General features: G+C 34.1%; 2 protein-coding genes across 6 annotated transcripts in view; one reads left to right on the top strand and one right to left on the bottom strand.

Moving 5' to 3' along the window:
• LOC115876003 (A disintegrin and metalloproteinase with thrombospondin motifs 9) overlaps positions 1 to 2,712 on the top strand; it is a 324,094-nt gene extending 321,382 nt beyond the window's left edge. For all 5 annotated transcript variants that reach the window (XM_030891658.1, XM_030891657.1, XM_030891659.1 and 2 more), the window contains one exon: positions 1,131 to 2,712. In XM_030891658.1, the coding sequence (XP_030747518.1) occupies positions 1,131 to 1,217 (87 nt within the window). In that variant the 3' untranslated portion in view covers positions 1,218 to 2,712. The remainder of the gene's footprint in view (positions 1 to 1,130) is intronic.
• A 4,109-nt stretch (positions 2,713 to 6,821) lies between these two features.
• On the bottom strand, positions 6,822 to 15,502 carry LOC115875776 (WW domain-containing oxidoreductase). The gene is made up of 9 exons (XM_030891280.1): positions 15,217 to 15,502; positions 14,960 to 15,078; positions 14,733 to 14,883; positions 14,423 to 14,654; positions 14,147 to 14,363; positions 13,896 to 14,060; positions 13,514 to 13,633; positions 12,908 to 13,026; positions 6,822 to 7,133 (listed from the first exon to the last, which is right to left on the bottom strand). Exons 1-9 carry the CDS (start codon positions 15,271 to 15,273, stop codon positions 6,949 to 6,951), a joined length of 1,365 nt encoding a protein of 454 aa, XP_030747140.1. The 5' UTR covers positions 15,274 to 15,502; the 3' UTR covers positions 6,822 to 6,948.

The following is a 15,502-nucleotide window of genomic DNA, read 5'->3' as shown; positions in this document are numbered from 1 at the left end:
TTTTTATTTTAATGTTATTAATTGTGATTAATAAAATTGAGTTTACCTAATCAAGGAGGCCGAACTGGGCAAAATATCAAGAAATAACTTTTAAATGGCATCAAACGGTCTACATAATTTTGATATCAAAAGAAAAAAGTCTGTGGCGCACGTTTTTTTTTTAAACCCAGTGATAACCCATATGCGCGTCCCTGATGCATCCCATATTAACACTTTTTTTGCATTAAAATGTGTAACACTTATATATATATTCTAACTTTTACCCTCAAAATTCCATTTAAATCACTAAAAGTACTTAAAAGAAAATTATAATAAATCGAAAGATTATTAAGATTTTAACACCCTGTAGCTACGAATCAAAGCAGAATAGGACCTATGTTGATATGAAAAATAAGTCTTATTTTTACGTGAGGAATCTCCCCACGAGAGATGGCACATGTTTTTTGAAACACCCTGTATATTAAAATTAAGAAAATAATGATATCGAGGGATCTCTCACTTGGATAAAAATGTAAATGTACCACCAAAAGACTGCTTATAGGTGTGATTTTCTAGCGACGCGACGTCTGGCGTCCGCGGCCCGCCGCACACTGGTTCTTTTTTTATGAACTACGTGGCCAAAACCTGTATTTTATTAAATCAATGAAAAGTAATGTATCGCTTCATAGGGAAACGAACTACTGTGCAGCGGGACGCGAACGCCAGACATGGCTAGGAAATCACACCGTATCTCTGCCATATAGCTGTGATATGATAATTTCAACAGTGATACACCCCTCGAATAATATACATATTATATAAGTACGCAAAATAGAATAGTCTCTACAGGTGACTAAACTAAAGCAAAGTTGATAATAAAATACGCTCTAAAGGTACGTTTATGTTGGAGCTGCAATAAACGATAAAAGCAGTGAATTAGCGCTGCTCTTATCGTTGCTCAACTGCCAAGCGTGTCTCGACGCGTTGCTCCAATATAAACACCTACATATAAATTAATATAATAATATTCTTTGCTTCGCTACTATCGCTGCTCTTATCGTTTATCGCCGCTCCAACATAAACGCACCCTAAGAAGTTACTCAGTTTACATACTGTTTATCATTTTATTTACATTTACATTTTATTTACAGGCTACTTTAGTGCAAGGAAAATGTGGCGGCTATTGTGGAAAATGTTTCCCAGATAGTAATTATGGGCTGCTAGTAGAAATCACTTAAGCAGTCCCAAGGAACTTCGGAGATTTCGAGTAACAATAGATCTTGAAAGATCTAGCGATTGAAATGGTGCAATGTCGAATTGTTTCGTCAAGTTGCCAATGAGAAAAAAAGTATTGTCAGTATCTTAAGTATTATTGTGTATATTAGTAAAATTTGGTCAGCTTTAAGAGAAGAAAAAAGGCTAACTTAGATATAAAAAAAACACTCAGCTTGCCATTAAGATGCATTACATATCATAGAGCAGCGAATAGCTTAACTTGTTTAATTGTCAACAAAATAATTTCCAAAATCTTTTTTACTGCCAAATCTGAAAAATTAGTACAACTGTAGGTTCAACTGATTTTTTATGCGTTTGTGAACCCAATCAAGATTGATCGATCTTTTGGGAAATTATCATTGACACTTTATCAAGATTTAGTTAGTTCCTTTATTTGTTTGTATTATATTTCTTTTTTTATAGACTTCGAAAAATATATCAATATGAAGCGTCAAAATTGTGTACACTTTACCAGTGTTGATAAGACTTCTCTCTAATAACTATGTCTAAAATGTTGACCACACCCTTAGACAATAATATTAATAATAATAATTGTAAAGACTGTTCAACCATATTTCAACGTTACGTCACCATCATTTGTCGAATATGAGTTTTAGGGGGTGTCTGAGTTCATATTGTTTAGAAAATTCTAAGTACGTTCCTATATTACTGATTAAGCGTGTTCCGTCTTTTTTTTTGGCATTTAATAATTTTTTTCTTGAACTCTTCATATAGTTACGATCCTTTTAGTACAAATCTTTTGGATTGCTGAAATTTCTATTTCTAAAGCATCAGCAATGCGCTATGTCGTTTTAAAACACTATCAATTGATATTTTACATAGGAATATTCCACCTTTGCATTGTACCGTATGATCGAAAAAAAGAACCGGCGCAACGATGGCTATGAAACGAAGATCGCCGTCATGTTATATGTAAAATTATATGGAGAATGTCAACGATCGTCACTTCCAAGCCAACTGGACGCCGTTTTTTTTTCGATCATACGGTACTTAGTTCATATACGGCGTCTACGGGCAAGATTGTTCCACCAGCGTCTCTTTCTCGAGATAAATATTTATAAGCTTAGCAATGAGCTGTTTTTCATTTTGGTTAAATCTTTGAAGCAATTTTGTAATAAAAAAATTTAATTTTGACATTGATCGATGTCCGTCAATAAAATATATAACCTCAAATCAAATGACAATGACAATTACTAAAAAGAATATGCAGTAATTTACGAAAGGCCGTAATGACCTAACCTAACCTATCTCTTTCATCTGGTTGGCAAGTGACTGAGAGAGTTCGACAATATATGATGTGACGGTGAACGATGACTGAACGTTCTATACATATTTAAACAATAAATGTAACCATAGTTCATATCCAAACATCAATTTCATATATTAATTTCAAATTATAATGCAAAAAATCATCATAAAGTACCCTTAGTTTTGAAGTAAACAAAAAAAATACGAACGAAGTAGGCACTGATTATATAATCTGTACAACGACCGCTCACGTTACGTAATCATTATACATATATATATATATATACATATATATATATATATATATATATATATATATATATATATATATATATATATATATATATATATATATATATATATATATATATATATATATATATATATATATCTAATGTCTATTTTAAGGTGTCTGAGGTCATATTTAAAAAAATTCAATACCTACGTTCCAAAATTCATAATTGAGTGCGTTCTGATTTTATTAATCTTAATAAATAAATAAAATCTTTAGGGGCACATACCTTATTTTAATTATAGATATTTTAAAAACAAACGTATTAAAATTTTGTTTGCCCATCACAGTAAATTTTTAATTTTACACATAAAAGCATAACCATTCAAGTGGAATGACAGTTTCTACAACCTCCAGTGGTTTACTAAAAACGATAAATGACGTCTAAAATACAGGTTGTTAATTTGTTTATTACTCGCGGCAATAGCTTTATGGTTGAAATATGGCAACCTCGGCCCGCTCGTCGAGAGACGACGCGACGGGACGAGTAGGCAGCTTAGCTTAGTACTCATTTGGAATGTAGGCAGTGTTGCCATTCTGTTTCCCAATAAGTAACCGTCCAGTTAACAATCTGTATATTTCATCTCGTTTTCATGTGAAAGAAACAGTCCAAATATACGACTTAATGTTGAACGGTGGTTGAACAGACTTTAACTTTGACGTTTTCTATGTTTTTAAATTATGAAAATATATGAATAATTTAAAATGAAGGAGAACTTATGTAAAAGTTTGGATAGTTTTCTATCACCAAGAAAATGTTAGTATTGATTCTCTATTTGATCTTTTAATAGTAATTTTAAGCCTTATTATCTATTCTGTGATTTATGTAATATTTTTTGACTTACTATCTATCCAAAGTGGTATTATTGTTTAAACTGCCAAACAATAAATGTACAAAGATCATTAGTTATACCTCATATTGAGGTCAAAAATCTAATTTTATTATAGTACAGTAATAGTATAATAAAATAGTAAAGGGAATTTATAAATTTGAAAATTTATTGTATATGATGATTCATCTAGCATTTAAATATATGATGAAGAACATAAAATCTTTGTAACATATGGGTATATTTAAAATAATTTATTTCTTATAAATATCCTTTACTTTGCATATGAAATATACTCTTCCTGCCATGACAACTTTTGTCTCGAATTTAGATTAAGGAATTTTGTTGCCATACTTTTTAAATGTTGTGTTGATTCGATGTTCAAAATACCTTAATTTCCTGTTTTAATTTGATATTTATTTTTTATCTCTCTTCTGTGTTAATTCATGTTGCATTCTCTTATTTTAGAAAAAAAGATCTTTTATCAATTTAACCCCATAAAATATAATTTGGTATTACCATACTATTAGTATGTTAGAGAATGTAAATATTAAATGTATACTAATTATTTGTAACAGTTATGTTTATATTTTCATTTAAACAGCCAAACTGCCACTGTATATAAATATTTAATATTTATTTTAGTTTTTATTTGTATTTTTTTACTATTTTAAAGACTGTTAAAACTAATAAATGCGCCAATGTAATCAGGAAATTATTGTTTTCATCATTTTTGCATCCCCGCCAAAAAAGATGTCTCCAGAATTTTAAGTTGTAGATGTTAGAGTTTCTTCTATTCTGCCGTGTTCTGCAGGTTCTTTTTAGTATTATTTGCATATTTCTATGTTTATTCTAGAGCTGGCAAAGGTTAGTCTTGGATCGAGATTTCCGTATGTAAGAAGAGTACAATGCGTTTATAATGTACTGAACAAAGAGAGAACAGTAAACACGTTTCCAAACGTATGAAATAAACCGAAAGACTGCGCACAGACGTGGAAGGGAATATAGCAGATTTGTCGCAGTCCACCGGTCGACCCAATCAGTACTTCAGTACCTCTGTCAATACTTAAAGTTCTAGGGAAAGGTGTATATCATGCGTTCAGCTTCACGATTTAATTACGTCTAGCGATACTTTATTTGTTTATTTATGAACGAGTCGTAATTTTTCCTATAGCTTGAAAAATGTTAAGTTAGAAACACTTGAATTTTTGTAAAAATATATGGAATTTAGTTGGTGTTCGACAGCGGGCGCGCTATTAGAACTCTGAATTCAAAATGAATCGATATCTCAAAATCATTAAAAATAATTGATTGTAGTTTTTAAAAAACTTTCTTGACATTTCTGCTATATTTTGCTACACCCCGCTGGCAAGCGAACCTTTAGGTCGGCGTTTACATGTATAGGAGTGAGTCGTTATGGCAATCTAGTCGGACTGAGCAAAAATACGAAGTATTTATTACATAACTACTTAATCGGATGCTAGATTCCATGCGCTTGGGAAAATACTCGCCTTCTGTCTTTATTCAGTAATCCTATTTTACTAAGCGTGTTGACCGTACTCTTCGTACACATGAAAACCAGCACCCAAAACCAGAATTGCCGAACCTTAGTATATATACGCAGACAGTATGTGATAATCTTTATAAATAAAAAAGGTACACGATTGCTGAAAATTGTTATGCACTAAAATTAAATGGATGGGTTGAATTGTAAAATGTTAATTTGTAAATTTTTGTTAATTTGTAAAATTTTTGAATGGAAAACAACAACCTTATCAAATTTTTCTTATTTAAACATATTGTAAAAGATCCGACCTTCAAAAAAAAGAGTTTCAATATCTAAAGTCTTAAGTTATGGCGCGTTATGTGTTAAAATGTTGAGTTTTTAAATTATCGCAATTACTGACGTTTTATCATTATAAAAAAATGGACACCCTAACAATATCCTTATAATTCCATTTCAGATGCTCAGAAACATATCTAATGATTTCATCTAGTTATCCTTTCGAAAAAAAGTCGTTTAAAAACATGCGGTTTGCGATCATTTTCGCAATTCGATCAACTCACCTGATAGGGAAAGGCACGGTATATAATATACCCGTTATATTTCTGTGGTACTAAGGCAGAACCCAATATGTTAACATTATTTCCCTATTGACATAATATCTGGTTACATCGGGTGACATAAGTATGTATAAGCCATAGACTTAAAATAAAATATAGACTACACTATTTACATCTCAACGCGGACAAACAACCTCTTTTGTACACATGTTTACTTCTGGGTACAGTCGACCGAGCCTTCCTCATCCAGCCTATGTTGTCACGTCTTTAATATTATCAATATTTTTTTTCTTGTTATAAACATATATTGAGATATTAATACTACAGTTTAATAAAGTAGGTTTTAATATTCCATAGATGTATTAAATAGTCCTTATACTACTAAATTTTCTCGGCAGAGTCGTCAGGGAACGACCGTTACGACAGAGACAACCTATCTATCGCTCGTGTCGCACTCGTTATAACCTAAAACAATAACACAACAATAACAAGACAGTGTCTGACCGCATGTTCCAGCTATTTATGAATGAGATGCTCAGTCTATATTTTATTTTAAGTCTATGGTATAAGCGTTCCTGAAGAGTGGTATTTAGATATCTTAAACCAGGGGCGGATACAGGAATTTATTTTAGGGGGGGGGCCAAAATAAAAAGTAATGTAGAATATGCTTTTTAGGGCGCCATTTTTAACCCAAAAGCCTAATATTTAACACAATTTACAGGTTTTAGGAGGGTCCCATGGCCCCCCCTCTGTATCCGCCACTGTCTTAAATAGTTATTTTCTTTGTTCCTTGTGTTTTTTTTCTGGCGACGCGACAGGAGATATACCTCCTGAAATGTTAAACATTTTTGTCGTTTAGGCAAACTTGTTTTATTTGTAAAATACAACGGACAAATTGTCTATATTGGATCACCGCAGTGGTGTTTACAAAAAATATTTTTTTTTTATTTTGCCAATTTTCTTCTAGTGGCGGAAAAGCCAGAAGCATTTTCAAGAAACGAATATTATATTCGTTGTTTCTTTACCTTCAAGGTCACATGCCGCTTTATTTTTATCCCCTAAATGTATCACTACTAAAATGTATTTTCAAGAGGTATAAATAAAACTTTAAATTAAAATATCTATTCTATTTACATGTATACATACATCTGTTTAAATACAAAAAATGATATTCTTTTACCTTAACACTACATAATTAAAAAAATCACATTAATACTTTTTCATTGTATAATATTCGTTTTAATACCCTTGAGCACTACTAGAAAGTATTTTGTTACCTAGTCGTTTTTCCTCTAAACCTGGAGCATTATTTCCAAGAACGCTTTGTATCATGTCAATGCTTGTGTTCCATAAAAGCAAAGCCATCTCATCGTTTTTCGCCATCTCACTCTCTTGGCAAGGACAGCAGTTGTTAAAATAAATCCCTTAAAATAAAATATGCATTATTACTACTAATCATTCAATTACATTTGCACAATATCTACAGATACCAACACTTCAGACATTTTATAGTGTACAATATCTGTAGGTACCTACGTCTCAAGTGTCTCGATAAAATATCTCAAGTGTTTTGGTGTATTACCATGTGTTTGGTATGGTTTAATCTCGAACCTGGGTAATCTCGAACTCTTCGAGCCCCATCTACATTACGAGTTTTAGCCCCCTAGAGTAACGACGCTCATTAAAAGTTGATTCTCACTATACCTTCCGTAACAGCTCCCTTCGGTTTACGTAAAATGTTATATCATGTAAATCAATAGGACAATGCACACTATCCGTTCCGTTTCCCTTGCCATATCCTTTCCTTCAATACACTTTTTTGGCGGACGGACTGAAGCGAATCGGAAACAGCGTTGTCACGTTCTTATGGCGCATTCTCACGACACGTGTACTTGACAAACATTTGTAATTGGTATACAGGGTATAACATGGTGCGTCGGGCATCTACACAGAATTTCTAAGTTATTTATTATAGGAGAACCAAACAAACCAAACAAAACCAAACCAAACTACGCCGCACTCCTGGCTGGCCCTGTAGACCTATGCTGTAGGCCAATAAAAAATACTTGCCAAGTACACGAGTCGTCAGTGCGCACCTTTACATTTATACCACTTCTGTTAACATTTTGCTGATATTTATTTATTCTTTAGCCTCTTAATTAAATCTATTACCTTTTTCCAAAGATGCAAATTTTTAAAATAAAACTTTCGTAATGATATAAATTGTACAATAAAAAGTATGGAACTGATACGGAACGGAAGCTTACGTATGCGTCAATACAATAAAAATACAGAACGAATATGGAATGGAAACGGAATGTATAGTGAGAATGAAGCTTAAATCGGACGATCTTTTGGCCATTGATGATGGAGTTTCATAGTGCACAAAACTTCGTCAAAATATGATGAAAAGATTGGACTCATCGAGCTCCATCTACATTCCGAGTTTCAGCCTCCTAGCTCATATAGGGCCCGGGGAGTTAGGCAGGGATGTGTCTTAGCGCCTCTCCTATTCAACATATTGGCAGCGCTCTCCATTATAGTGAACAGCAAACTGCAGGAGAGAGGATTGGGCATTAGATACAGATATGACGGCGGTCTGTTCAACATAAAAAGACTGAGGGCAAAAACACGTACAAAATTCATCACAGAACTTCAATACGCTGATGACTGCGCTATAGTTGCAAACACGGTACAACAATTACAAGAAATGTTGAACACATATACCTGGGCATACGAGGCTTTGGGCCTTAAGCTAAACATCGACAAAACCAAAATCATGTGCACTCCCCCAGAAGATCATAACAATGCTGTAAAAATCGGAGAGGAACTATTGGAATATGTAGCGGAATTTAATTACATAGGCAGTTTGATTTCGGAAAAGGCAAATATCGACTCTGAAATTCAGCGCCGGATTAGCAGCGTCTCGAGAGCATTCTGGAAATTAAAAGACAGGGTTTTCTACAATCATGACTTGAGTACAAAAACGAAACTGGCAGTGTACCGAGAGCAATTATAATCCCACCTTGCTATATGGGAGCGAAATGTGGGTGCCGTACCGCCGACACATGAAGGCATTAAACAAGTTGCAACAGAGACACCTTAGACAACTCTTAAGAATCCGGTGGTTCCATCATGTCTCAAACGGATCGGTCCTTGAAAAAGCTAACTGCGAGAGTATTGAAGTCATGGTTACAAAATCCCGCTTATGATGGGCTGGTCACGTATGCAGAATGCAAGAAAACCGCATACCAAAATCTCTGCTTTACGGTGAGCTTGTAGAGGGTAAGAGGCCGGGTGGACAACTCAAAAGGTACAAGGACATTTTCCACGAAAACTTAAAGGGATTAACATGCGGAATCATTAGGAAGAAGCAATTTACAATAGAACTCAATGGAGAAGAATTGTAAACTCAGTTAACAGCGACAACCAAAAAGTAAAGAGGCAACAAAGCAATGAGATTTTTCAATGTCCGGAGTGCGGTAAGCAAATAACATCACGTATCGGGCTTTTCAGTCACAGAAAAGCTCATGAAAGAAAACGCCTTGCGTGATCATCTTTTGATGCATGTCGAATACTCGTCAGCGAGTAATGGCAGTATATGTATGTATGTATGTATGTGTATCGAAACTATCGGAAACAAGAAATAGCCATCTTATCTGATAGTCAAGCAGCGTTAAAAGCGATCAAATCAGTATCAATCAATTCGAAGTTGGTCAAAGAATACATAGAGAAAAAAATTAGGCGAAGGAAGCAAAGTTCTCCTACTCTGGGTGCCAGCTCACTAAGGGATAGAAGGTAATGATCTAGCTAGAAAAATATTGAACAATGCACTAACTGGACTAGAACTGTTCTGCTTCCTAAGTGAAAACCAGCTAAAACGGGAACTCAAGAAAAAGGCAAAGAAAACAAAGTCCTCCTCCTCTGGGTGCCTGCTCACCAAGGGATAGAAGCCTATGAAAAAGCAAATGATCTAGCTAGAAAAGGAGCGAACACTCCACTAACTGGACCAGAACCGTTCTGCTTTCCAAGTGGTAACCAACTCACGGCGGAACTCAAGAACTTGGAAGATTCTATCCGCAACCTGGAATGGGAATCTTGCAACAGTCTAAGACACTCGAAGAAGTTTCTGTGGGCTTACGATCAAGAAAAATCACAGATCTTCCTGGGTTTAAGTAAGAACAATCTTCGGATTGTCACGGGGTTTTTAATAGGACACTGTCTCCTCAATGAACACCTCAGTAGATTGAAACTAAGAAGAAACGGCGAATGCATTTCTGTGGGGAAAATGGGGAAACACCAGTACACCTCATCACTGAGTGCGCCGAGACGACAACGATTCGTGCCATGAACTTTGGTACGACTGATATTGGAGATGGAGAACTACCCTCTATAAAACCGTCCCAGATACTGGCTTTTGTCAAAGCCCTGGAACTGTATGATGAGTTATAACTCAAGAAAGGGGGATACAATAGATATGTAAGGTCGCAGTGATTAACCCCCCTCCCACTCATTCTAATTCTAATGTATGTATAGGGCCCGAGTTACGACGCTCCGTCGTAACCTGCGATCGTTACCACTTTTCCTCTCGCGTCTCGTGTGTCACGGCCTACGGTTTTTACTCCCATCGCGCGTAAAGAAGTTTCGCTTCAAAAGATATCTATCTATATCTATCTTTCTTGTGCCTTTTCTTGGCGTTGTTATCTTTATAATATCACTTTTATAGTAATTCTGCTGCACATTCTCCGGTACACCTGTTCAATTAAATTTAATTCCTTCCTGAAGTCAGTTGAAATAGATTAGGACTTTTAATTTCGGCACTGTCTTTATCTGCGTTGGCTGGACAAAGAACTTAAGAATTTCAACACTTCCAATTCACTAATACTATACCTACTTTTAATCAGACCTAACATGCGTAAAAACCGCATGCCGACAACTCCGCATGCCTTCTATCTACTATCAACTTTTTCACGGGTGAATGATCTGCACTAATATATAAGCTCAGTAGTTAGGATTTAGATTAGTTCACTTGATATTGGTTAGTGATACTTCTGACTGAAAGGTTGTGTAAGTAAACTAAATAAAATGGTCCGAAATTCTTTTAGTATCAATACTATGCTTACTAAAATAAAATAAAACACTAAATCACCACAATACAGCAAAACACTTTTACTTTTACACTGGACGCGCGTTTCGCTAACCATATTAGCATCATCAGCAGATGATTATAAACTTTATATACAGGGTGGTCCGAACTGTATTCCGGAAACTTCGGCAGCATATTCTGCAGATAAAAATAAGTAAAAAAGTTCGTATAAATATACCCTAAAATGCTTAGTTTCGGAGATACAGGGGGTAGAATTTTCATTTTTATTTCGATTTTTTTCGAGATTTTTTCCAAATAATTTATGAAGTAATGTCAATATTTGAATGACAATTGGTGTCTAGAAGTTTTTTGACATGAGAAATTTGATTTTCATGTCAATATGACTCCTACTTGTAGAGGGCGCCACCAACATATTTTTTAACTGGTTTGAAGAGTTAATAACTTTTCGTCCATACCTATATAAAACTACTGAGTAAAAAAATGTACATTTACGACTTTTTTACATAAAAAAGATCTCTTGGTAAAAATCGCTACGAGTAATGGTTCCCGAGATATTTAGAATCTAAATTATCAATACCTGTCATCACTGACATAAATTAAACATGTTGACTAAATAGTTATTAGACTGAAATCATAAATTTGAAATCTTTTTGTGTCAAAAGTTCAACAGAAATTGTTTAATCATAATTTTTTTGCAGAAACATTTATGATTAATTTAGAAAAATAAAAATGTATTATTTCAGTCAAATAACTATACTCAACGTGTGCTTATTTTTTGACAATAACGATATGTAATGACTATTTTCATTCTAAATATCTCGAGAACTGTTACTCGCAACGATTTTTACCAAGAAACATTTTTTACGTAAAACGTCATGGAAATTTATATTTTTTCAGTCAGTAGTTTTACACAGGTACGGACGAAAAGTTATTACTCTTCAAAACAGTTAAAACACATGTAGGTGGCGCCCCCTACAAATAGGAGTCATTTTCACATCAAAATCAAGTTTCTCGTGTCACAAAACTCCCAGACACCAATTTTGATCTAAATATTGACATTACTTCAGAAATTATTTGGAAAAAATCGAAATAAAAATGAAACCTCTACACCCTGTATCTCCGAAACTAAGCATTTTAGGACATACATTTATACGAACTTTTTTACTTATTTTTATCTGCAGAATATACTGCCGAAGTTTCCGGAATACAGTTCGGACCACCCTGTATATAGTTTATAATCATCTGCTGATGATGCTAACATGGTTAGCAAAACGCGCGTCCAGTGTAAAAGTAAAAGTGTTTTGGTGTATTGTGGTAATTTAGTGTTTTATTTTGCTGTGTCACACCAAAGGTGTAACACCCTCAACTGTAATAACTATGCATATGCTTGCCCTCACACCCTCTTGGCAGATGTAGAATGTATGGGAGGAGGGTTTACAGATACCGTGACCTTAAGTCATGCCCGCACTATTGAGGGGTGGAGGGGAGCTTGTCAGGTAGAGGGTGAAGGTTAATGGGTAGAGGGTAAATATATACCTTGTACGCAGTAGTGGACGGAAAATTATTAAAACAATAACCAATCTAATCAAGTTCAGTTGCAAATTGTAGCTCCCGTCAGTGTCTTTAGAATCATGCCCCTTTCAAAACTTGCCAGAAGGCTTCTGCTCTGTGACAATTCTTATGAGAACTTTGTAAATATGGAAAATAAGAAGATGTGGGTGCATGAGTATAACTTGCATAGAGACCATGATGGAGAATTTTTGCGAGTTTACAAGAAAATGCGAAATTACCCTGACAATTTTTTTAATTATGCACGTATGAGTGTAAAATCGTTTGATTTTCTACTTAATGAAGTTCAAGACAAATTAGAAAGGACGTCTACAAACTTCAGAGAAGCAATTTCTGAAGAACAACCCTTGTGCATTACAATTATTCTTCCATTTTTAGACCAAAACTACTTTACGACTGGCTGAAAATATCGAACACGACTGATCCTCAAGTGGCTCGCTTGGCGAGTTGCTTTGTGGCTTAAGTTGGTGGGGGATTGCACTGCGGCTGGTTTGGTTAAAGTCGCATGTTACGGAAACATACCTCGCGGGTTACTTGGAGGGTCGCTTGGCGCCTCGATACCCACTACCCTCCAGGTAACTTGCTTGCACTGCGGCCTCAGCTCTACAGTTCTATTGTGTCCCTCTTTCTTTGTATCGAGGCTTTGACAAAAATCAGTATCTGAGACGGTTTTACAGAGTTTAGTTCTCCATCTCCAATATCAGTTCTACCTACCAAAGTTTATGGCACGAATATTTGTCGTCCCGGCGCGGCGCACTCAGTGATGAGGTGTAACTAATAAGTTCTAACTCTAACTTAAATTAACAGTGAACTAGGTTGGGTTTGGTTTGGTAATTATGTTAGAACACAATTTCCTTCCACAAACAAGGCGAGAATAATTAATAACTAACATAAAATATAAGCTCAATAAAAACAAACAAATCCACAAAATGTCTTTATGGAATGGTCAAGAATGGAGACCTATAATGTCAATTCGGTATATGACCACTTGGATAGTATTATCACAGATAACACATAATCCAGATGGCTCCTTACGTGTTAAAAATTGTCACCCCAATTTCACTCCAATTTGGAAAAATATTGGAGTGACGTTTGAATAATCTGAAATTTTTAGATTCCTTTTCTAACTTTTTTGGGAGGTTTTGCTTCTCTTGCACAGATGTCGCTTGCACTTCAAAAGCAAAAAGAAGCCTATACAACCACCAATGCCTGCTTAAGCCTGTTGATACCATATTTCCTGGATGCAAACTAAAATATTCAAAACTTCTAAGTATAGTTTATCCAGCAAAAAATACATAATATTTGCCATTTGTCATTTTACTTCAAATTTAATTTTATGGAGTAAATTTTACTAATTATATTTACTTAACAAAAATTAACTGAATTTTAGAAAACACCATCATTCATAAAAGAACAGTGTATATCTAAAATGTAATTTTTTTATTTCTAAAATGTGTATAATTTTATTTTGATATTTTACTCTTTTTTTATGCAAAAAATGACTACGCACCTAAATACAGATACACCTTTTCCCTGTAAATTTTTTGCTAACTGCCTAGCAAACAAAACGTTACACAGCTTTGAATTGTTATAGGCTGTCATATTCCAGTAATGGCGCCATGTTTCTGGAGACAGTGTTAAAGGATCTATACTAGCAGATGTTAAATTGGCAAACCTAAACAAAATAAATTATTAATATAAGTTTAATGGTAAACTCGAACGTACCAAAAATCTACTAAAACTAAAAATGTGTCTATTTACCTATGAGACTCTGAAGAAACTATAACAATTCTTGATCCCTGGACAAATAATGGCTCTAGAAGAAGTGTCAGATAAAAGTGAGATAAATGGTTTACTTGGAAAGTCATTTCAAAACCATCCAGTGTCTTTGTATATGGCAATCCAAAAACTCCTGCATTTAATATAATAATATCAACCTTATGGTATCGGCTTTTTATTGTATTACCAAACTGGACAACTATAAGAAATTACCTAATATGTATTTTAAGATTAATATATAAAAATAACAAGATTTACCTGAGGCTAATGATGAAAGATCAAGATGTATGGCAATGCAATTATCTGCAATATTAAGTCTCTCTTCGGATCTAATCTTATCTATACTTTCTTCAGCTGCAGCAAGATTTCTACAGGCAAATATAACAGTACATCCATGTTTGGCCAATGATCTAGCTGTTTCAAAACCAATACCTGTATTAGCCCCAGTAATAACAGCAACCTTGCCACTCAAATCTCTTCCATGTAAAATCTATAATTGTTAAAGGACATTAAGAAACACATGTGTCTTGCACAATATGTTACTATTAATTTTAGTGCAAAATCTTACTTGCAAGGCAGTACTTGATGCATCAAATCGTTGTCTAAAGTCGGTAGCATGTTCTTTTTCTTCTACAGCAAATGCTAACCTAGGATCGGTATAAGTGGTCCGCTCAGTTTCATGATTGACATAAATTATTTGGCCTGTTTGGGTAACTATCCTTTAAAATACAGAAATATAAAAATAACATGATAGAGATACATATATTATCTAGATACCTTAGTTATATTTCTTACCTTTCCCAACCAAATGGTAAATTGCCAGCAACTTTCTTTTTCTTTCCTGTTCTAGGATGAGTCCACTGGGTATTTTTGGTCAAATGATTGGCATAGTAAACATATCCTCCTGCTGTTACCTATAAAATATTATTTTAATGTCACTTTAAATTCGTAAAGATCTATATATTATCATTTACTACTATATTTAAAATAGTAGCCATATATTGTTTATTATTTAAGCAGTAATTGGTATACCCAGAAATGTATTACTTTACCCTTTCTTCCCATCCTGGAGGTAATTCATCATCACTATCAGAATCAGCCAGATTCATTTTCAGTCTTTAAGAATATATTCCAAAAAAGACTAACCGGTAATAATTAACATATTTCAATATATTATAAAAAAAAACTTTTAGATAGGTTTTGATATAAATTTTATTCACGATTAAACATTAAAAATGCCTTTTAAAGAATAGTAAACATATAGTAAACAAAACAGATATGTGTAATGTCAAAATCAGGTGGTATTGTAGGTGTAATTTTGGTTGCCGTAATTTTGGG

This window comes from Sitophilus oryzae, unplaced genomic scaffold, assembly GCF_002938485.1.
Source record: "Sitophilus oryzae breed Bouriz unplaced genomic scaffold, Soryzae_2.0 scaffold_1396_pilon_pilon, whole genome shotgun sequence".
Lineage (NCBI taxonomy): Eukaryota > Metazoa > Arthropoda > Insecta > Coleoptera > Curculionidae > Sitophilus > Sitophilus oryzae.
The sequence above is the reverse complement of the archived record's forward strand: the minus strand, read 5'-3'. Positions and strand labels throughout refer to the sequence as shown.

Bases quoted from the DNA above. Each gene is read 5' to 3' on its own strand.
- LOC115875776 (XM_030891280.1), bottom strand. From the start codon at position 15,273: ATGAATCTGGCTGATTCTGATAGTGATGATGAATTACCTCCAGGATGG. The intron at 15,079-15,216 runs GTAAAGTAATAC...AATATTTTATAG, and splicing joins CTCCAGGATGGGAAGAAAGG to GTAACAGCAGGAGGATATGT. The intron at 14,884-14,959 runs GTAAGAAATATA...TGTATTTTAAAG, and splicing joins TTACCATTTGGTTGGGAAAG to GATAGTTACCCAAACAGGCC.